Source organism: Didymella exigua (genome assembly GCF_010094145.1).
Source record: "Didymella exigua CBS 183.55 unplaced genomic scaffold M421scaffold_2, whole genome shotgun sequence".
In the NCBI taxonomy this organism is placed as follows: Eukaryota; Fungi; Ascomycota; class Dothideomycetes; order Pleosporales; family Didymellaceae; genus Didymella; species Didymella exigua.
The window spans coordinates 179879-200659 of NW_022984776.1; the positions used below are offsets into that span (position 1 = coordinate 179879).

At 52.6% G+C, this 20781-nt stretch overlaps 9 protein-coding genes across 9 annotated transcripts; 5 read left to right on the forward strand and 4 right to left on the reverse strand.

Moving 5' to 3' along the window:
• Positions 1-102: 102 nt before the first annotated feature.
• Positions 103-2740, reverse strand: M421DRAFT_415558 (uncharacterized protein). Its single transcript, XM_033590744.1, has 2 exons — positions 2694-2740; positions 103-2474 (listed from the first exon to the last, which is right to left on the reverse strand). The coding sequence occupies exon 2, from the start codon at positions 2355-2357 to the stop codon at positions 408-410; it is 1950 nt and encodes a 649-aa protein (XP_033453445.1). The 5' UTR covers positions 2358-2474; positions 2694-2740; the 3' UTR covers positions 103-407.
• Positions 2740-4142, forward strand: M421DRAFT_191579 (uncharacterized protein). Its single transcript, XM_033587999.1, has 3 exons — positions 2740-2866; positions 2929-2986; positions 3039-4142. The coding sequence occupies exon 3, from the start codon at positions 3235-3237 to the stop codon at positions 4114-4116; it is 882 nt and encodes a 293-aa protein (XP_033453446.1). The 5' UTR covers positions 2740-2866; positions 2929-2986; positions 3039-3234; the 3' UTR covers positions 4117-4142.
• A 3907-nt stretch (positions 4143-8049) lies between these two features.
• Positions 8050-9281, forward strand: M421DRAFT_191636 (uncharacterized protein). Its single transcript, XM_033588001.1, has 2 exons — positions 8050-8255; positions 8314-9281. Exons 1-2 carry the CDS (start codon positions 8229-8231, stop codon positions 8974-8976), a joined length of 690 nt encoding a protein of 229 aa, XP_033453447.1. The 5' UTR covers positions 8050-8228; the 3' UTR covers positions 8977-9281.
• Positions 9282-10213: 932 nt separating this feature from the next.
• M421DRAFT_97412 (ubiquitin-conjugating enzyme) lies at positions 10214-10783 on the reverse strand (the record flags this gene model as incomplete). Its single annotated transcript, XM_033598502.1, has 2 exons — positions 10214-10539; positions 10624-10783. 2 exons carry the CDS (start codon positions 10781-10783, stop codon positions 10214-10216), a joined length of 486 nt encoding a protein of 161 aa, XP_033453448.1.
• Positions 10784-11019: 236 nt separating this feature from the next.
• M421DRAFT_415562 (uncharacterized protein) lies at positions 11020-12197 on the forward strand. Its single transcript, XM_033590745.1, has 2 exons — positions 11020-11231; positions 11290-12197. Exons 1-2 carry the CDS (start codon positions 11051-11053, stop codon positions 11874-11876), a joined length of 768 nt encoding a protein of 255 aa, XP_033453449.1. The 5' UTR covers positions 11020-11050; the 3' UTR covers positions 11877-12197.
• A 76-nt stretch (positions 12198-12273) lies between these two features.
• Positions 12274-13849, reverse strand: M421DRAFT_641 (uncharacterized protein; the record flags this gene model as incomplete). Its single annotated transcript, XM_033596116.1, has 2 exons — positions 12274-13447; positions 13569-13849. The coding sequence occupies 2 exons, from the start codon at positions 13847-13849 to the stop codon at positions 12274-12276; spliced, it is 1455 nt and encodes a 484-aa protein (XP_033453450.1).
• Positions 13850-15578: 1729 nt separating this feature from the next.
• On the forward strand, positions 15579-17720 carry M421DRAFT_642 (cat eye syndrome critical region protein 1; the record flags this gene model as incomplete). Its single annotated transcript, XM_033596132.1, has 4 exons — positions 15579-16429; positions 16484-16869; positions 16921-17335; positions 17396-17720. The coding sequence occupies 4 exons, from the start codon at positions 15579-15581 to the stop codon at positions 17718-17720; spliced, it is 1977 nt and encodes a 658-aa protein (XP_033453451.1).
• An 876-nt stretch (positions 17721-18596) lies between these two features.
• On the forward strand, positions 18597-19284 carry M421DRAFT_643 (uncharacterized protein; the record flags this gene model as incomplete). Its single annotated transcript, XM_033596139.1, has 3 exons — positions 18597-18659; positions 18734-18874; positions 19021-19284. 3 exons carry the CDS (start codon positions 18597-18599, stop codon positions 19282-19284), a joined length of 468 nt encoding a protein of 155 aa, XP_033453452.1.
• Positions 19285-19406: 122 nt separating this feature from the next.
• On the reverse strand, positions 19407-20711 carry M421DRAFT_88472 (N-terminal nucleophile aminohydrolase; the record flags this gene model as incomplete). Its single annotated transcript, XM_033597666.1, has 4 exons — positions 19407-19678; positions 19728-20496; positions 20549-20644; positions 20697-20711. 4 exons carry the CDS (start codon positions 20709-20711, stop codon positions 19407-19409), a joined length of 1152 nt encoding a protein of 383 aa, XP_033453453.1.
• Between the last annotated feature and the right edge of the window lie 70 nt (positions 20712-20781).

Genomic DNA, 20781 nt, shown 5'->3' on the forward strand with positions numbered 1-20781 from the left:
AGGGATCCTGTCCTGTACGATGTAAAGCAAAGATGGATCAAGCTGATCTTACACTGCGAACTGAGCGCCAAAGAGAGGTGTTGCGAGGCTGACTGGGAGTGGCTGGAGATATAGAATTAGTTAGAGATATCAGCTCTGAACTGGGTGCTCGGACGTATAGGTATTGGACGGTCTGTGCAAGCCAATGATTCTCGTTGAGATGGGTGAACAGTGTGATGAGACACGCATGGACAGACCGGTACCAAGCTCGCGAGAGCTGTAAGTCCGTTCGGTACATGACTTGATCGCAGGAACCGTCCTAGAGGATAGGTATCCAATCGATTCAAATCCGTATAGCTTCAACACCCACACACTCGCCCCGAACCATCCATACCCAACCCGTTCCAAGTCTTGCATCCAGAGCCGCCCTACCTCCTCCCCCAGCCCATCCTAAACTCATTCTGCGCCTCGACCGCAAACTGCACCTGATCCTTATACAAGCGATGCAACTTCCTAATCTCGCCCTTATTCTCCATCTCGTCCACAATCCTTCTCGCCTCCTTCTCCCTTTTGCGATCGCTCTTCTTATCTCGTTTGACCAGCTTCTCCGGCGTCAAGTGCCCGTTGCTCTCCAAGTAGCCCTTGACCCAGTCGTTCAGGTGGTACCGCCAGTGGTGCAGCGTATGTGCGACCTGTGCGTTGGCTTTGCATGTGCTGCCGAGTGTGAAGGTTTTGCTCTCGGGCGGGATGCGCTCGCCGCGGGCGTCGTAGGTGGGCTTCTCACCGTTCAGATTGGCTTCGGAGTCTGCGCTGAGCGAGGACGCAGATGAGTCGGAGTCGGAGTTGGAATCTGAGTCGGGCTCCAGCGGCTCGAGGGACTCGGGGTTATACGGTGCGCCTGTGAGACTAAGCTCAAACGTCGCGGGGTGGTTTCTGCGGTTACACGCCTCGCAGTGGTCGTTGAGGAAGTCGCGTCTGGAGCCGCCAATCTCGGTGATGAGGAGTTCGGGCCGCGCGTTGATGGCTTTCGTGAAGTCTGAAGTCCAGGCCGCGGAGGTGAACTTGGAGGACGCGAGGCCCTTGACTTCGTCACCGAGTTTGCGGAAGGTCAGTTCGTATATTTCGTCGGTAGAGTTGAAGGCGGGGTGGATCTTCTTCATGACCATCCATTCGACGGCGTACTTGAAGAGCTCTTTGGGCTTGGCGCGCGACATGCTGCTGAACTGCATGGGGAGCTGGGCTTGCTCGGTGTCGGGCTCGCCGATGATGGCGTCGGGGTCGTCGTCGATGAAGCCCGTGTCATCTTCGTCTTCTTGGAACATGTCGTGTGCGTTTGCGTCGCGGTCTGACTCCTCCTCGTCGTCTTCGAGCGCGCTCTCCGGATCGCCGACTTGGTCACTGTCTGGCTCCTCCTTGATGATCTCGAGCTCAGATTCAGAGTCGGACTTGATGACTGCACGTGTCTTGCGAGCTGGTGTAGACGATGGCTCCTGTGTACTGCCGGCGCGTCGCCTCTTGAGTGCTTCGAGTGCCTCCTGGCGCTTGTTCTTTGGCTTGTCGTTTGTGATCCGCAGCGGTGACGATTGCAGGAACGCCAGCTCCTCCCTAAGCTCTTCGTGCTCCTCGTTGTTGCCGCTTTCTGCCCCATTGCCTTCCTCTTGCACCCCTTCTTCTTCCTCTTCCCCGTCCATCAATGCCCGGTGCCTTCTTGCCCTCCGCCGCGTGCTCTTTGGTGGTGACTGGTGCTCCACCTCCTCCTCTGGCGTCGCCGTTCGCTTGGTGAGTCTCCGTCGCGTGCTCCGCGGTGGTGTGGGCATCTCCTCGTCGCTCTCTTGTGGCGTTGTCTGCCGCCGCTCAACTCTCCGCCGCTTGCCCGGCAGCCTCAACTCCTCTTCCTCCCCATCCGACTCGGCTTGTCGCGCCCGCTTCCTCTGTATGACCGTAACCGTGCCTTTGTCTTCATCGCTGCTCTCTGCGCGCTGCCGCTTCCGACTCGCTCTGGTCGCGTTTGCCCTGGCTGGCTTCTCTGCCTCACTCTGCGGCTCTGAGCTGCTCGCTTCCGACGCAACATCCACATCAGAGCTGCCAAACATGCCGTTGCTCTTGGCTCTCACCGGCAAGCCCACGCGCATGCTTCTGTCCCCCTCAGCCTGCAGCTCATCGCCGCTCGAGTCGTAGGTTGGCGTCTGCTTCGGCACTCGTTTCGGCGTGCCTTTCGGAGCGATATTATGCAGGTCGATCTTGGACTGCCTCTTTGCCCGGGAGGACGTGGGGCCCATTGCGTTGGTGGGTGTTGTCTTTGCGGGCGACGATGTTGCGGCTGGGGAGAAGCTGATCTTCGTTTGGCGCTTGAGCGCGCTCGCTCGTTTGCGCCCCATTTCCGGTGCCTGTTCCGGCGGTGAAGGCGATTCTCAACCGTCTCCTCTCTGCGCGCCGTTGCGCACTTGTCGCGTCACGGTTGGGCGCACAGCTCGCTCGTGGGAGTATGTGATCTTCTGAGATATGCAACTTCGTAATCAGAACTAAAATGAATGGCAGGAAGGAAATGGGTATATGCAAGGAGCCAAAAGATAACGTGTCGTTGGAAGTCGCAGTGTTAAGCAACAGCTGGCGGGGACAATGCGTGAGGCAAAAAGTCGTCAGGGTCCAGCACGCGAAAGCAGGTGACGTGACCTCATCGCTCACTTCAACTCCTGCACCTGGACAGCACTCACCTCAACACTTGCACTTCATCCTCTCGTCCATGATTAAACACTCGGAGCGCTGATTGGGATACTGGCCGAGCCATCCGAGTTCCAGACAGGCCCAATGGGAGCCGAGATGCTGAACATGCGGCAATGAAGCAGGTGATCTCGGCCTTGCGAAACCGCTCTTCTGTGCTAAATATGTTAGTGCAACGTCAACGTCCAATATCCATAGACCACGAAAGTACCGCTAACAAGAGTCAAGATAGTCGGGCACGCAACACACACCGTCTTCTAGCAACTCGCGCGGCCACAGATTACACGTCCGCTGTCACTAACTCCAACAATGAATCAGACCAATGCCAACCGTCATAGTGTCGTTATTACTAAACTCAACTCCATCACGGACTCGTCATGCTACGAGTTCAGTGCAGCATCGAGAAGGTGGTGACTGTACGCAGTGACAGTCATCCTTCCACCCCCTACTTCACCTGATTTCTATAGATATACGAGAGCGCCGCCTGTCATTGATTTGCATACTTGCGCGCATGGTCGATTGGCCCTGTTCTTAATGCGCTTCCTTACCTTAGAAGAGTGCTCGGATAGCGAGTTGCACTGCGTATATCACGACGCTGAAAGGACGATCACAGTTCTACATCCTCGCACTGCTTGCTCGCTGCAAGTCTATGCTCCCGAGGAAGACTCACACGCGCCATTTCTGACTTTCCACACGCGTAGGCCGAATAGCATTCACTCGTGGTGGCTGCAGCTCCTAGACATTGCCGGGAGCCAGCTGCTCGGTCTCGCCGCCGGAGCGGAGCGGGACGTGGGCGAAGATGCTAATCGTGCGCAGGCTGAGCGGCTGCAGGTTGATAGGGATGTGCTGAGGTGGCATCTCATGAACGTGCGTTCGATTATCCCTGCCCGTGAAGTGCTCGATGAAGAAGAGCACCTCCAGACCATCCAACCCCTACCCTCCCCCTGGTCCTGGCCGCGCAACACGTTCTACCGCGAAGCCCGTCGTGGCTACGCGAACCATCTGACCGAGGCGCTTATCGAAGAACTGGTCACCCACGGCCTGCTTCTCGCCAACGAGACGGGCATACGGTGGAAGCATCTCGACCAGTACGTCTTGGTGAAAATCGAGGAGCCCGTGTTCAACCGTGCCAACCGCTCGAGGTTTGAGAGGCTTGACACGCGCGCTTTTCGGCGGGCGAGAATTGGCCGGCCGGGCATTAATGGCGAGCCGAACGAGGTCGATGAGCGGCCTGGACCGCCTATTGTGGAGGCTGGCAGTCCGCTGGTGAGTCCCGGGGAGAAGAAGGTCAGACTGTGCTCTAAGAAGGCTTATGTCTGTATTGATGGTGACCAAGCTGTAGTCAAAGAGGAGGATATTGAGGATAATGAGGGGAAGACTGTGGGAAAGGCGAGGAAATTGCGATGCGGAAGGTGAGGTCGAAGATTCGGTAGGACTCTGATCGTGGATCCTGAACCTTCCTGTGAGTTATTGAATGTGCTTGGGCAGTCGGAAGGGCACCTGGTTCATTGTGATGAACGTTGTAGGTGGTATCGAGGTTGAAGTGTCCGTGAAATCTAGGCTGAAGACGTGATCACACGTCCGAAAAAAGTGCGTGTCTATCCAGTCAAATGCAATGTGTGTTTGAGAAGATAAAACATGTATCCGACTACGAATCAACACCGCTACATGATGTTGCAAGATACAACGGCAGTCCCAGCTGCGACAGTGCCCATGACTGTACCAGTCTTGCCCCATCTCACACCCTTTTGGCCTCGCGAAGCTGTTCCTTCACAACACCTGCCGAGGCATAATGAAAGTAAACCTTGCATTTGCGCGTCCTGTCTGCGCTGCTCAACTTCTCTCTACTTCTCTTGCAATTGCAGCTGCATCTCAGCCACAGGATCCCGGCTCACCGAGCTCGCACCGCTGTAGCCGCTGTAGCCACTGTAGCCGCTGTAGCCGCTGTAGCCGCTGTAGCTGTTGTAGCTTGATACAGGCGGGCTGTACTTCTGGATATGCCGGCTCTGCTCTGCTTCAATCTGCTTTTCGATCGCAGCCACACTCTCTTCCGACACTTTCTGAAGCCTTGCTGTTTAGTTTTTGGCAACGGTCAATAAATCGAGCGTCTGTTGAAGCAGATCATCAGTTCTCTTCCTCATAGTGTCCAACTCTACATCCTTGGCTTGAAAGATTCGCTCACGCCTCTGCTGCAGGTCAAGCTTGACGGCTCGCAAGTACAAGCCAGCCTTCCATCTGATTGAGTATATGCGTCGTCCATCTCGCTGCGACTGTCATCAAAGCCCGGTGTGTCGATCAGTCTGACTGCGAGGCCTCTTTACTTGAGACTCCCATTGAAGAACTCGCTTGTCTCTGAAGCAAAGGTCCGACAGCATCCTTCATATCATATTTCGGGATGCATAGGGCACTGTTGTTGACTTAGGAGAGTTCAGACTGTGTCCAATGCCACTGTAGTTTCCGGTACAATGAGCGATGAACGTCAAATCACCGGAACCGGTAAAACCCATCACCGCAATCACGATTTCCGCCTCAAGCAACCTTATAAAGAACACGCGAAGGACGAATGTGAGGCAACATTGACCATGAAATTCTTTTTAGGCACGTTCTGTGATCGGTGCTCGAAAAACTACTCTCCGCCTGGAGATTTCTATGGTTATACCTATCGTCCGATATCCCTGTGACACCACTGACTACTTATGTTGTCATAGCGTGCCAGGCATGCATTGAATCTGACGAAAAGCCCATGGACCCGACGATCGCGGGAAGCATAATCTACGTATGCAACTCCTGCAAAACAAAAGATAAAGGATGCTACTTCCATGGCCTACTACATCTCCGAGTCGATTCCAGATGAAGATACCAGCCCTGAAATACTGCCAAAGATACACAGGGACTGTAGGCTAAGAGGCTCTATTCAATGCGACAGGTGTCTGAAACATCTGTAAGGCGATGGACTCTACATTCGTAAGTACCAGCGACTTCGAAGGTTGCTGATGCTGACTCACGTTTAAAGATTGCTGTATGTGTAGCTAAAATGCGGATCTTTGTGTGAGTGTCAGGGAATGGGAGGTACGTGCCGAAACAAGCACCAAACTTACACGTAATCTCGCATTGTCCCCATAGGATGTCAGTCTCAGCTTGAGCGATCACTGTCAGCATGGAGACTCGAATGTAATAGGCAGCTTTCGTCCCGAAGGTCGCCCTTGGTTGTTCGATGGTTAAACTGCAAGTACCAAGATCCTCATCCGCCAGCTGGTCAGTAATCAGATGATAGTAGTTCTGTCCCGCTTAGCCTCAAAAGGTATATCCTTTCTCTCTGCTGGTGCGCTGAAGGATTCGACTCGCTTGAAGTGACGTATACTCTAAGGGACGCCCAGGTGCACAAGACTATCTTCCTACGCGTCGTTCGTCCAAAGCAAGCAGCACAGCCCGTGGTGATCGCCCCCATGGTATTTGGTAACACCTGCGGCGGTGCACGGTTAGATGCCGGACGCAGTGAGCACTTCTGGCTGAGCCCACCACAACCGGTGAGCGAAGAAACACAACACCATAGTAACCGGGCTTACACTTCAAGTTTATGCTGCGAAAAATGAACAAAGGCGATGACGAAGCACATGGGGCCTACATCTGCATTACAAGACAGTCGGAGCTGGCATTGTGGCCGTGCCAAAAGTGGCCATGTGCCTCGTGTTTTGACGGTATACAGGGTTCCTGCACTCTGGATCTTTTGCGTAGGATCGATTGCCCAAAGCGGAAAGCGCAGTGGAAGTGGCGGGTCACGTGATGTGAATTCACGGAGTCGCCGTGAAGACGTTATGCAGCTGACGATCGATGGCAGAGCATAATCGACGCGTGGGTGTAAAGAACTGGCTTCTGATATACCCATCCACGCTTGCACCAGTAGATCGATGTTCCAGAGGTCAAGCCTTAGCTAATCCTTACGGACGGCATGTCCGAATCGTCCGCTCGGGGGTCCCCGCGGAAAAGACTAGAGACCCGTAAGCGGCACGACGTTTATTCGCAATCTAGAAACGATTGACGTGTGCAGAGATCTAAAGAAATTAATGCGAAGGTCTTTCGCGAAGAATTGCTGTGCGTTGGGTAGCCCCATGGAAGATCCGAGTAATTAATGGTCAGGGCTCCCGCGTTGTCGCGTCTCGGAGAGGCCGGGGAGGCAAATGATCGCAATGACCGCACTCCTAAGATGAGACACCTATGAGATTTTGGCCAGCTGTTGAACCAGGAACTGTGTGCAGGACAAAGTGGGCTTATCGAATTCGGCTTCGGCTTCGCTTTCGACTGAAAATTGAACAAGGTGATGGGAGCTCGTAAGCGGGTTAAACGCTCACAATATGGGTGTCAATGAACCAAACTTCGTCTTGTAGAGCCATCCTGTGAAGCCATGCAAGTCCGAGCCGTGGGCAGCAGTTCTGTTTCGATGATTCGATTTCGATTGCATCTCCAACGGTCGCTAAGGTATCAGATCTCGCTAGCCCCTGCAATAACAGGTACGATCCTAGTATGGTGTCACGACACCAGGTGCACGCAGGTCTTGGGCCGCTCAAAGGATATTTCTGGGTCGCCCAAGATCACGGAGCTGCAGATGACGGTAGCCACCAAGCTATCTCGCGCACTGGAGCCGCTACGCTGTGGGGTTTGCGAAGAATCTCTTCACATGGCAGTTACTGGCTTAAAGCTTTACTCAGAGCAGCTTCATCTGGCAGGATCCCCGCACTTGGTGAAATGAATTGCAACATCATTCATTTGGCTGGTACCCGCTCATGTATCGAAGGCGTAACGCATGAAGAGCACGGAGATGCGCAAAGCCTCGAGGCGCGTTACTTGGTGCGGTAGTGTTCGGTTGGCGCCCACTGTCCGAAGCTGAGGCTGTCGATGGCGATGCGTCGCGCAAAATAGAATGCGAACAATCAAGTTTCAAGCTCGCCAGATCGGAGAAAGCTGATTTGTGGCGGTAGAGCTCTCCGCGTAGATGTGCTGATGTCAGGTCGCCGTTGGCAGTTGCGACCGAGCTCGACCAGGCTAAACGCGTCCAACTAAGCCACAGTGGACGCCATCGCTCGTTCTCAGCTGAAATCGCTCCCCAAGTCGTATCCAAGACTCCAGATACTGGCTGAGCTGCTGAAACCAACCACACCATGCCTACCCTAGCACCCTACTGCTGCAATGTTCCCAAGGGCGCGAGTCGTTGCAGCTGAGCAACACAAACATTTTGTATGTCGATCATGGCAACGCAAACTACCTCGCCATCATCAGCGCGAGTGTACCACGATGAAGGATCCTACCTCTGCTAATGTTCCGCCGTGCGGGTAGCCCCTTAGTATGATGGCTAGGGTGCCGCCCAACTGCCGCTGTAGCTTCATAAACAGAAGCTGGCGCACTGCTCGTTCTTGACAAAGCATCCGTCTTCAATAATTCATCTGGAGATACCCTTGCGGCGATCTTATGGCTAGGAATACGCACGCAAGTATTCTACACTGACACAGACAGAGCGTCTCAATCTAGTGCTTATGCCAACGACTCTCCCGCGCTTCTATGTGAGTTCTATGAAAGGAGTGACAATCCTCTCTGTACCCCGTACTGACTGGTTCATAGCTTCGGATGCCTGCAGCACACCACTTCACCTCGCCTACGCGCTCGCTTGTGCTTAGGCTCTTGAGCCTTTCAGTTTTCTTCGTTCTTCCTACCACTATGCCACCGCTCTCAGGTCATGAGAAGTTTCAAGATGCGGGACAGATTATATCGAATTTTAAGCAGAGCCGGCTCCTCCAGGCCTTTCTGGTTGTATTAGCCACCGCTACCGTCATCTTGACCGTTGTCATCTACATTTCGCAGAGGCAAAGCCGGACTATCGATGCCAGTATAGACACTTCAGAGAAGCCCATGATCAAGCCTTTACTCGAAAGACAGGACTCCGCGACGTGCCACAACCAATGGGAAAGCGATCACAAGAACTACCTCAACTCTTTGAAGCTAGAAATCCTCAAACACACCGAGGAACCTATCTTGCCGTGGGTCTCACCGCCACAGGCATTGCCTGGACCGTACGATCCCATGTACTACCCTCTACCAGCGCCATCGTTCCGGTGCAAGACCTCAGAATCTCTCGCAGCCAATGTGGAAGGACGGCACTCGGCATTTTGCACGCGACTTGTTCCCAAATTTGGCACTCCGCTTGGTGAAGCTGCTCTTTACGGCACGATGACAACTTCAACACATGGCTGGCGACGGTCACACTGGAATGTAACTGGCGGTTGAACGACCACAACAGCCCCAACATCATTCATCACTCTCATTTTCTCAACCATGCCTACGAGGATACGCATTTCTACCCCACTCGCGAACTCTCACGCACACATGTCACATGTGCACAGAGCCAGACAGACACAGCCAGTTCGCAGTGTGGCGCTTGAGCGCCTAGAAAACGCTGCTGGTCGCGAGTTAGGACTGAGAACTCATCCTGAAGCTTGGTCGGTGGCGTCCGCTTTGTAGCTGAAGGGGTAGACTTCCTGTGGGGCGGGCGCGCGGATGTCTAGGATTCGTTGTTCAGCGATGTGTCATCGCAGTAGTACCAACGGACGTCAAGATCACTCAGCATTGGCAAAAGTCATGCGCGCACTGGATTTCCATACCCTAGTCTTATGTGGCTGGCTGTAGACTGCGGATTGTGCCGCGGAGAGGCACCGCTTTAGGGTTCGAATACCAGTATTAGAACTAAGGATCAATTTATCCAAACTTACCCCGACACCCCTCTTACACTCTTTCGATACACGTCCGGAAAGTCATCATTCCGTAGTATAGCTCCGCGCGGTCCAGGCAGACTTGGCTGGCGTCCGTCCTCAACACCTGCAGGTCACTAGCTCCCGCTCAAAATTGAGGCTGAAATCTAGATGGCAGAAGGTGATCGTAGCGCGCGACTACGGGCGCGAAAAGTGTAGTGAACAAGAACAAGGCTAGCTGTTGGCTATTGGTCGTATGATGAGCCCATTTGATGAAGGTTGGAGAAGCCAACCTTGCGCTGGAACCATTGAGAATAATATACTGGACAACCATGCGACGTCGGTCAATGCCGCCAACCTCGGTCCACATGCCTGACCAGGGGTCACAATCTATCGTGGAAAGCCCCAATCGGTAGTAGCACAAACACGCGCAATTCTCGCAGCTCGTACCGCTCATCTCAAGGTAAAAATGTACTCGAAAAAATCATCTTCACCACTTGTCAAGACCGATGCCAGGACTTCGTGTGTCGTAAAGCCTCGTGACGGCATACCAAATCGGCATCATCTCGTAAAGAAATGCTGTCTCCACAAACCCGAGCTTTCACCTCAATCCACACATCTCATGGTCTCTAAAACCTCTCAGTCTTAGCTCCAGGGTCCGTGTCCTTCAAGGCCCCAAGCTTGCAAATGATTATGGATTGTAAATGCGAGCATTAAGCACCGACACTGGCGCCTTTTTGTACAGTCTCCATGGCCTGCAGAGCCACCACACGCTATCATCTTGCTCTGCCAGTATACCTCTCAGTCTCCGTGTAGAACCTGATCAGCGCTTCAGCGCCCACGTAATCGCCCTGTCTGAACAACTGCGCAATGTCAACATTGAGTGGACTGTCCGGCTCTGCGCTTGTCAGAAGTTGATGTATGCTTGTCATTGTCGTGGCGATGGTGTATGCGGGTGTCCAGTTTGTCTTGAGGAGATCGAGGCAAATCTCGCCGGTCTTGAAGTCGACGTTCGGATGGCAGATGGGTGTGATGAAGCGGATGGAGGGAGGCGAGTTGGGATATGTGGAGGGGATGTGAATATCGAGGAGCCATGTGCCGCCTGTAAACAGTCAGTGATGAAGTGGGAAGGGATGTTGCTCTAATGTCGACGCAGAGGAAAAGAGCGACCTAGGACAAGACATACCTTCGTATGCTGTGCCTTCTACGCCCTTCATGACTGCTCTCCAGTGCATCACATCTTCGTCTGCCGGCCCAAGGTCCAGTAGCTCCTCATTTGGGTCCTTCTGGTAGGTCTGCAGCTCGGTCATGAGCCGCTTGGTTGCACCACGCGATGAGCCTGCCATGATATGAACCTTGGAAACGGATCTCACAATGATATGTGAGAAGTTCTTGACGGACTTTGGGCTGATGTAATCCAGCAATGTTAACAATGTTGCGGAGGCTGATACGCTGGCACTTGATGATCGCCAGCTTTCAGCTGCACCTCGGCCCAGCGCACCTGCCACTTTCTGACCCGAGCTCCGGATCCACCAAAAGTTTGGGAAGTCGCATTGGTGATCTCATCTTCGAGATTCAGTTTGCAACATTAAAGCACCCTGAATACGTTAACGATGGTTGCGCCCGGAGCCATACTCACACATTTGAACCGTGCAGACGGCTCGGCAACATATACGCATAATGGCTACGCCATCATTGGGGCCGTCAATGGTCCCATAGAAGTACAGCGCCGCGATGAGCAGCCAGAAGAAGCAACATTAGAAGTCAACATCAGGCCTTCTGCTGGTGTAGGAAGTAAGTGCATGAAACCAACTGTCATACAGAGAGAGTTACTGTATTAATTTATCTGCAGCACCTCGTGAGCGCCATCTCGAAACGCTCCTCTACAACACACTGCGCTCAATAATCCTCACGCGGCTCATCCCCCGCACACTTGTCCAAATCACGTTGCAAGTGCGGAGCTTGCCAGAAGAAGACACTTCGGCAGGTGTGAACACCAGTCTCACACTTTTACCGCACCTCCTCCACACAGCATTCCTCAGCTTGCTGTCTGCGTCGATACCACTCTCTACAACACTTACCTCCGTACTCGTCGCCTACCCCTCGCACATAACGAAGAGCTCAACGCCACTTCTCACACCGACAGCGAACGAGCTACTGCGCGCGAAACCGATTCGATCGACCCATGTCTTTGCGTTCAGCGGTGACAGGCGGTTACTGCTGAATGAGAGCGATGGGAAATTCAGCTATGAAGAGTGGGAGGAGGCCTGTGAGATGGCAGAGGAGATTTGCTGCAAGGAGGAAGATCAGGGTGGTGTGAGCCTTGGTGATAGCATGGAGGTCGATGGGGCCATGCAGAGCCAGAACCTAGAGAAGTGGCTGAGGGAAGTCGTGATGAGAAAGGTGGAATACGAGCAGCGTTGGAAGAGCGCTACCTGAAAATTTGGTCATGCGGGTTGTGTGTTTCCCATGAGGGCGCGGTCATCCTTGCCATATCACAGGCTAGCATATGACAGGTAAATACCATGCGCTTTGTAGTAGGGGGATTGATGCCGAATGAACGGCTACAGAGGACCATCAAACTGGTGGAGCTAACAAGGAATGGTAAGATGGGCCAAAAGGCGATTGTATTAATGACATGGAATCATGACCGCGCCGAATTTGAGCGGATAATCCGCATAATGATACACATTGAAGGTACGCTCAGAACGCTATACATGCTAGCTGCAAAATCATCGTTCAAGAAAAGCAAATGGTACATGCTCAAAATTACTGAGCGTGTTCCATGTTCTATCATGCCATCGTGATGGGTGTAGTTCGTAATCGTGATGTCGTTTCATAATTGCGTGTCATGCTGGATGGTCTGCTGGGGGTTCTGTTGCATGTTCTGCTGGTTGTTGTTCATGTTCTGCAACACCTGATTGTGGGCGTCCAGTCCGGATTTGCCTTTCGGCCTCTTGCTTTCCTTCTCTTTCTTGAGCAAGTATTGGAGATACCCGACTGGATCCCAATCAGGGATCTGCCAGGTCTTATGTTCAGCTTTTGCTTTTCCTGCCTTTTGGAAATCCTCATCGTTCATAGGATTCATATACTCTCTACTGCATGATCTCGCCATATGAAGCCAATCGTCCCAGACCGCCGTATCTGGGCAATGGTCTTCCCGTCGGACCCAAGTCGCATCCTTGCTCGCCACTATAGCCTTCCACAACGCCTCGGTGAACGACTTACTTTTCGAATATGGATATTTCTTGTATGGCACGGAGTCGGAGAGGGCCTCTGAGATAACCGAGTAGCACGAGGTGTCCCAATGCACCTTTTGTGGCAGCGCAGCGACGATCCAATAGGCGGACCCAAGCAGCATATACGAGCCCGCCCATGCAATTTGGCTCTCGATCCTGGCGTTGGCGAGACAAATCACACCCCCCATCAACATCATGGTGCCCACTAGACTGAGAAGGCGGTAGATCCATGCGTCTTCGACCAGATACTCAATCTCTTCTGGTGCGAAGTAGAGCTCGCGGGCAACATCCTCGTGGCAACGAACAACAAGAAAGCTACCTTTTGGGTATCTGATCACCATGTCTCCGGGGGGTGCATGGTCTTCGACCCTCTTCCTGTTGTCGCCTTGTTCTGCCATCGCAATTTCGCAACTTGTGCCGCTCTTGCTCTGCTTGTCCTCGATCTTGTTGTTGCCTTTACTCCTAGAGGGCCCAAAATACAACGTTCGCCCGCTTTGCTTTTGTTGGTCTACAGATTTACGTTTCGGAAGTCGAAGAGTCCAGTAGTTGCCCAGGCCGATTAGACTAGATAGCAGCGAGAGGAGTACAGTAGCAATGATAGACATGCCATCGTGTAGATGTATTGACAGTCCTAACAGCATCGCAGAGAGAGTAAAGCCGAGCCATGCGACATATGTGAGGGGTCCAAATTCCTTTGCCTTGATTGGGTCCTCGTTGATGCGTTTGATCTCAACGACGCGAACGGAGAAACTTGAAAGGTTGTTGGCATTGCTGCGCGGCAGTTAGCATCAGAAGAAACGCCGAGCACTACTAGATGAACTGTCTGGGACCCAAGATGTGGGGAAGAGGTCTTGTACGCGCTAGCGTTGGGACGGACTGTAAGGTCACTCACCAGATAATGTTCCCAATGTGGTTGATATGATCTCTGTCGTTGCCTGACCATACACCGGAGACATTACCCTTGACCGATTCGAGGTCTAATGGTCGTGTTGGGCGCATAAGTGCCTGGGGGGCGGGAATCAGGCGCGGGAGAAAAATCCATGCGGAGAGAGTTGAGACTTGCGCGTTGGCGAGTACTGAACCTTCTCCGAGAATGGCTAGGAAACCGACGATATCAAGTTGAAGCGATTGTAAGCTATAGGTCCCGTCCTCCTCAGTCTGGAGCCAATGCATCCTGAGCTAAGACTGGCGTGGCGGCTGTGTGAACAAGGGCGACTTTAGAAGACAGTGCAATACGGCGCGGGAGAGAATCATGGGTGGAGACGGATGTGGCTGGGATCCTATATGACGGCAAGACGCCAAAATGTACACCTGGGGCTTAAAAGAGATGACGAGGCATGAGAGCTGTGCAAAAAGGAAATCATTTTGAGTCGCTTGGCGTTGGGGGCCAAAATGCAAATGTTCTCTGCAGGAATCGTCCCACGAGCATGAAGGCGAAGAGCTTCTACGGCACAAGCAGGAAGTCGGCAGCAGTCCGGTGACCAGGTGCAGCGATATCAGTTCTCATTCGAGGAGCACGGGAGTTGGTGCGCTTCACAGCCTCAGCGGTTGACGCCTGGGCGGCGTTCATTATTGGACCACTGACGTGCCTCAGCGAGGTGAGGGGCAGGAGAGCTGACAACTTGGTTGCCAGGTTACTAGGTTCGCGCCGGAGACCGCACTGCACATAGCCCAGCATTTGACATTGAGCATCAACTTTAACATAGTCCCGCTCTACCGTTGCGTCGTCTGGCGTGTGTTGAAACGCTGCGCCTCGACTGTGGAGCTTGACCTCTCTGATCGCCCGCCCATCGACTGTACGACCAATATCGCAGCCGCACGCGCCCAGCCTGGCGACTGTTGAAACACCAAGTATCGACAACCGAACGCACGACTGGCCTGCGCTCGAGAAGTTGTCAGGAGTATTGTCGCATAAATTGCGAGCTGCGAAGAGAAGAACCAGAAGCGCCGAAATAAAGTGTGCTGATGTACGTGGGTGCTCTTTCCATCTGTGCCTGAGGCCTTCGGGCACGCAACGGCTCCCTGCTCTTGCCAGCTTTGGATTCGTTGTCTGGAGAGTTAGCAGGACCATGTCCTGATGATGGAAAAGACCTTGACTTAGTACCACTTGTCTTTCTGTTGTCTGTTGCAAGTTGCGACATCCATCTGCAAACAAAGTCATGTTGCAAGGCATCAGGTCTTGCGATAGAGTCAGCCTTGTTTTCTACCTGGTACACTAGGAGGGCGCAGTCCCCCACAATGCCTCACCCTTGCGCTGGGACACCATAGCGATAATTCAAAGAATGGTACTAACTATTACTCAGGCCGAGAAGCGGATCACGTTGGATTAGTACTACAACGCCTTACGTTGCGCCTGGTTAGACTGCGGCCTCTCATCGACGGGCACCTTGCCACACATAGTCACCGCCTTTTGGGAGCAGAAGACTTTGCGTGAACACAAAAGTTGGCGGTCGTCATCAGTTTTAGTCTTCGACTTTAAGGTCTTGACCGGTGAAGGCAGCAGCACAATATACTTGTGTAACCTGCTCATCGACTGGACCTGCAGATTCTAAAGCTTGCATTCACCGGCATGATACACCGGTAACGACATGCCAACTGACGGAGAAACGAAAGCTTTGAGTGATTCTGAAAAGTCTGATCCCACGTGGTTGACGAAGTGTTTGGCACCATTGTGAGTCTCGCCCCTTTGCCGCAGGGACGCGTGTTATCCCTGCAAAAGAATAAGCCACTGATTGATGATAGTAGCCCTGTACGTAGAAGACACAAGTCTCCGGGGGAGAGCGAGGGGCCAAACATGACGGTAGCTGACTCTCCAAGAAAGAAAAGAAGAGCTTCTGGTCTGCTGCCTAACAGAAAAAAAGCAGCGTCTCAAGCCCCAATAGTGAAAGAGAAAGGGGAACCTATGGAGATCGATCATATGGACATTCGAAGCACCTTTGAACGGAACCTTGAGCGTACCAGTCTCGTGGAAGTCTATGACAGAGAGCGCGATGATTTGGTGAGGAGAGAGGAGGCCGACGCCTGGGATCGTGATGTAAGACCCAAAGGCACATCGAGGTCCAAGTCAAAAGTCGAGGCGATCGAACAAAGGGCGGCAACCATCATACATGCCATTCGGGAGTATGAGCGAAGAGTGACTTTTGGTAACCTCCCTTCAGAGGCTCTTCCTGCCCCTGGTACCTTGGACATGGGTGGGCAGTTCTTGACAAACAAGAAACACATCGACACTTTGAGCAAGCTATTTGAGATAGCTAAGATTGTACCAAAAGGTGCTCTCTTGCACCTCCATTTCAATGCCGAGCTCAACCCCGAACGACTTTTAGAGCAAGCACAGGGAATGGACAACATTTACATACGAAGCATCATGCCCTTGCTGCAAGACAGCGATCTCGACGAGACTGAGATGGTCTTCAATATTCTCGATCCCAACACGGTCAATCTGGATGTTGATATCTTCTCGCCAAGATACCCTGGCACGGCAACTAATTGGAGGGATAAAGACAAGCAAGCGGAGATCTGGATGAGCTGGAAGCTTTTCCAGGAGAAATTCATCGAGAATGTGGAGACGGAGAAGTTTCCCAAACGCTATGGTCAGCATTTAGACACTGAGCCAAACAACGCGGACAAGCCCGTTCGCGGATGCTGTCCTGAGAATTCCGGACCCGTGAAGCTGAACGCTGCTGAGAACTGGCTCAAGTCAAAGATGATCCTGAGTCCAAGAGAAGCGTATGGAGAGTCACAGACTGTCAACGGGTATGCTATTTGTGCGGTGTTGAAATCACTCGGTTGTCACTAACCAATTTGCAGGGTTTGGGCGCGCTTCAACCAAGCTACAAGATGTTTCAAAGGTCTTTTGAACTACCAGCAAGTCTACGAGTGGTACATCGGTAAAGCTATCGACAAGATGATAGAAGAGAAAGTCATGTATGCGGAGCTTCGACCGATGTTGCTTGACAAGTTCATCCCTACCAACGACGGCAAGGGTAAGATCACCAACGCCGAACAGATGCAGATGGTCATCGATGGCTATGTAAAAAAGCAAGAAGAGCTCAAGAAAAGAGGTCAGCTGGACAAATTCCCATTTGGTCTGAAGATCGTATACTGCACGCCTCGTTCGATTCCAAAAACGATGATGCGGGAAGAGATGAAGCAGTGCATCGAGCTGAAAGAAAAATTTCCAGGTCTAATCTGTGGTAAGACATCCGACACAGATTTCGTCACATGGCCCCGCTGACATTGTGCAGGATTTGACCTTGTTGGTGCCGAAGATCGACCTAACCACATCGGCTTCTACAAAGAGGAGCTCGTTGCGTTCAAGGAGACGTGCAAAGCTAAGAAACTTCATATTCCGCTATTGTTCCATGCCGGCGAATCATTACTAGACACGGGCGGCTCGGGCGATCCAAGCAAATCTAATCTGTACGATGCGGTTGCTCTAGGAGCTGAACGTATCGGCCATGGGTTTGCGCTGATGAAGCATCCGCACCTGGTCGATAAGTTCAGACGGAAACCTGGACAAAAGGGCATCTGTGTCGAGCTTTGCCCCATCTCTAATGAGCTACTGCACCTTTGCAGAAATATCAAGGAGCACCCGTTTCCGGAGCTCCTCGCAGCAGGTATCCCCTGCACAGTCAATAGTGACAACCCTTCCCTGTTCACGTAAGTCTAAACAGTGCGGTGCGGATTATCTGAGATGATATTTTCTGACTTTGACTGCAGTAATTCGATGAACCACGAATTCTACCAGATAATGGTAGGTGCTCCTACAATGTCACTCTATAGCTGGAAGCAACTTGCACGCTGGAGCATTGAATACAGTTGCTTATCTAAGGCCGAAAAAAAAAGGGGCCTCGATATTCTGTCAGAGGCTTGGGTGGAGTTCTGTCAGATCATCGTCGATGTCTGCGACGATGAAAAGACTGGTCTGATGAAGGGCGACAATATTGACGACACGAACACTGGCACTGAAGCCGAACCAGACAGCAGAGTCAAGGCATTCTTCGGAAATAAGACAGACTGGACAAGGAAGACGGAAACGTCTTGAAGGTAGCTGTCAACCGGCAGTCTCTATCATCTATCTTGATCCTGGGCACCATTATGAGCTCACATATGATGATTTTGTGGTATTGTATGCCGCGAACTGATCAGGCATGTGGTTTGCACCCTCAAGAGTAGAATCTTTTCTGCGAAAAGAATGCTTCAAGTCTCCAAGTTCTAGATCGTCCATCAAAGGACGTAATCAGAGCAATGACGTGTCGAGCCAGCAGGATGCTGGTACCAAGAAAAGGCAATCTATGAGGTCAAGGGAGTTGAAATTTGATTGATGCTTTGAAGAACAATGGCGGAATGGCTCATACCCGTGGCAATGATTCATGTAGAGATGCAAGAACGATAACTATAGTCAACGTAACAATGTATTGTGGATTTACAAGGTCGGTCCCGCTGAACTACTGGTGAAGAAACGAAGATGATAACAGACCCATTCATCGGCCGATACCACAACTGGAGCTTGCGATCATGACCTTGCGCAGATGTAAGTGAAAAGCCCGTTTCGAGACGCAGTCGGACCAATAATTCCCCCGACTCGGCCTCACCAACGACAACAACTCTCCGCCGGCCTTGATCGCTGCACCTAAATCTACAAAGCATCAGAAAAACCTCGCGACGGAACTCGTGGAAGCGTGATAGGACAGGTGATCCCAGGGCTGCGCCCCACGCTTGTGAAATAACTGCGGTTATGGGATAATAAGCAGCCACCAACCCCTGTCGCTGGTGTCGTGCTCACGGAGAGGGCGAGATATATATGATAACCATACAATCACAACAAAATGGCACCAAGCATTTCAACACAGTATTACCTACTATTTGAGCCCTCTCGCAAGCGCCGCACCTGAAAGACGCAGTGAACCTACAGATCAATATGTCGAACGTCCTACGAGCAAGCATCGAGATCAACGCATCGCCAGAGGCAGTTCGCGCGAAGGTACATTTCCCCACAGACTACGATTAGGACTCTCGCAAATGTGCCTTTTGAGACTGCAGTATTGACACACTTAGTTCCTAGATTTCTCCGCTCTCCCATCCTACAGCAGGTTTTTCGAGAAAGTCGACAGCCCCAGGCCCGGAATAGAACTACAGAAGGGCGACAAAGTCTCCATCAAGATCACGAACTCGCCAACTTTCGCGGGTAGTATAGTGGTAAGCTCCCCGCACATTCTTGCCTCTACACCCATCTCCACTCGTGTTCTCTGTCCAGTCTCCATGACTAAACACCTCCCTTGTTTCCTTACCCAGCCCACATGCGCACCATGTCACTTCTTGCCCTCTCAACTAACATACCCCAGACCAACACTCCCGAACTCTTCGCCTGGACCGGCAGTGTTCCTCTCATATTCACCGGCACACACACTTTCCACTGGACGCCCTCCCAAACCACACCAGGCGGGACGACATTCATGCAGGAGGAGAAATTCACTGGCCTGCTCGGGGGACTGCTTTATAGCGATGGAGCGATTGCCAAGAGTGCGGGGATGAAGGAGAAGACGCGCAAGGGGTGGGAGGGGTTCAACGTGGACTTGAAGAGGGCTGTTGAGGCGGGGCAAGGGTAGTAGGTAGGGGGAAGTTATGGGTCTGGCATATAGTGAAGCGTTGAGGGCGTGTTAATTTCGGAGGACGAAGTAGTGTGTAATCATTTCTCTCAGCATTAATCTCTGGCTCTGAATGCGGAGTGCTACTCCACCCGCAGTCGCCGAATGGCCCCGCTGACAGGGTCATCTGCGTTCAGGCTCCTGTGCGGGCTCTCAGCGCCGCTGCCTGGTGTCTTTGCATCTGTCAAGACGCGCTTGTCTGGCCCTGTGACCGTCTGTCCCTTCGCCTGAGCGAAGCCGGCGGATCGTTCGTGCGCAGGGTTCGCCGAGTAGAAGTTGTCGATGATGGGGTGGATCATGACCGTCTGCTTGGAGATGGTGAGGGTGCTGTTTGTGGGGACTGTGACCCAGTTGTCTAAGCAAATGTCAGTGCCGCGCGTGTGAGTTCAAGGAGGCGTACGTACCCCGCTCAAATGTGAGCGGTTCGCTGGCAACAAGCACGATGTCTGAGCCTTTGTCACGGCGCTCCATGACATAATTTCTGTCCTCGTCTTCTGATCTCCCGCTGTCTGAGCTGTGCTCGCCTTTGAGCTGTTTCCAGCTTGTGCCGCTTGAGAAGAACAGGCTTGCGGCTTCGTCGGTCGTGGAGCTCACATACCGCGTGCAGACGACGCTCTCTCCATCTGTAACTGCGAAGTTCAGCAGGCTTCTGCTGTCCTCGTTGCCCATGTTTTCCTCCCCTACCACGTCGCGAATGAAGCCATTGATGCGTTCGATCGTCTTTAGTATAGCCTTGCGCAACACCGAGTGTCCAAACCCGCCTGGCCCTGGTTCAGAGTCAGGCGATACACCTGCCTTGTCCAGGGAATCTAAGAATAGAGCAAATGCCCATTCTGAGTCTGTTGAGCCCTGCACGAGTGTGAACCACTGCTCATTCAAGCTCATCGCCAGTCGCCTTTTGATCTGCTTGAAGCAGCCAATACCGCCGTTGTGCATGAACATAAGGCGCTTGTGCGAGAAGGGGTGGCAGTTCTGTTCGGACAGGTTGCCTTCGGTTGTGGCGCGGACGTGGGCGAAGAGGAGGGAGGAGGTCGTCTTAGACGCGATGCGCGACAAATTGATGCAGTTCCATGCTGGGATCGTGGATGTGAATACGCAAGGCTCAGGGCCAAGGGAGGGCGAAGTGTAGTAGCCAATGCCAAAGCCATCGCCGTTATGAGGGCGCCGACGGTCCTGTGGTATGTGAGTCGAAGCTACTCCGGTGTCGCAGCAGGAGTGAACGGACCAACCGAAGGCGCGAGTCGAACGACTGTGTGAGAATCGAGTGCGAGGGATTCAGGATGAGCTCAGACAGCAGAATCTCGTCTTTGCCTTTGTATACCTGAAGTTTGTGAGCCTCGTGCACACTACTGTAATTCCAGCTGCATACACACCATGAATCTGCACATGTTGGGTGCTTGAGAGGTGACCTCCGGATATCTTGTATGCTAGCAATATGTCGACTGACCTTGTAGAATG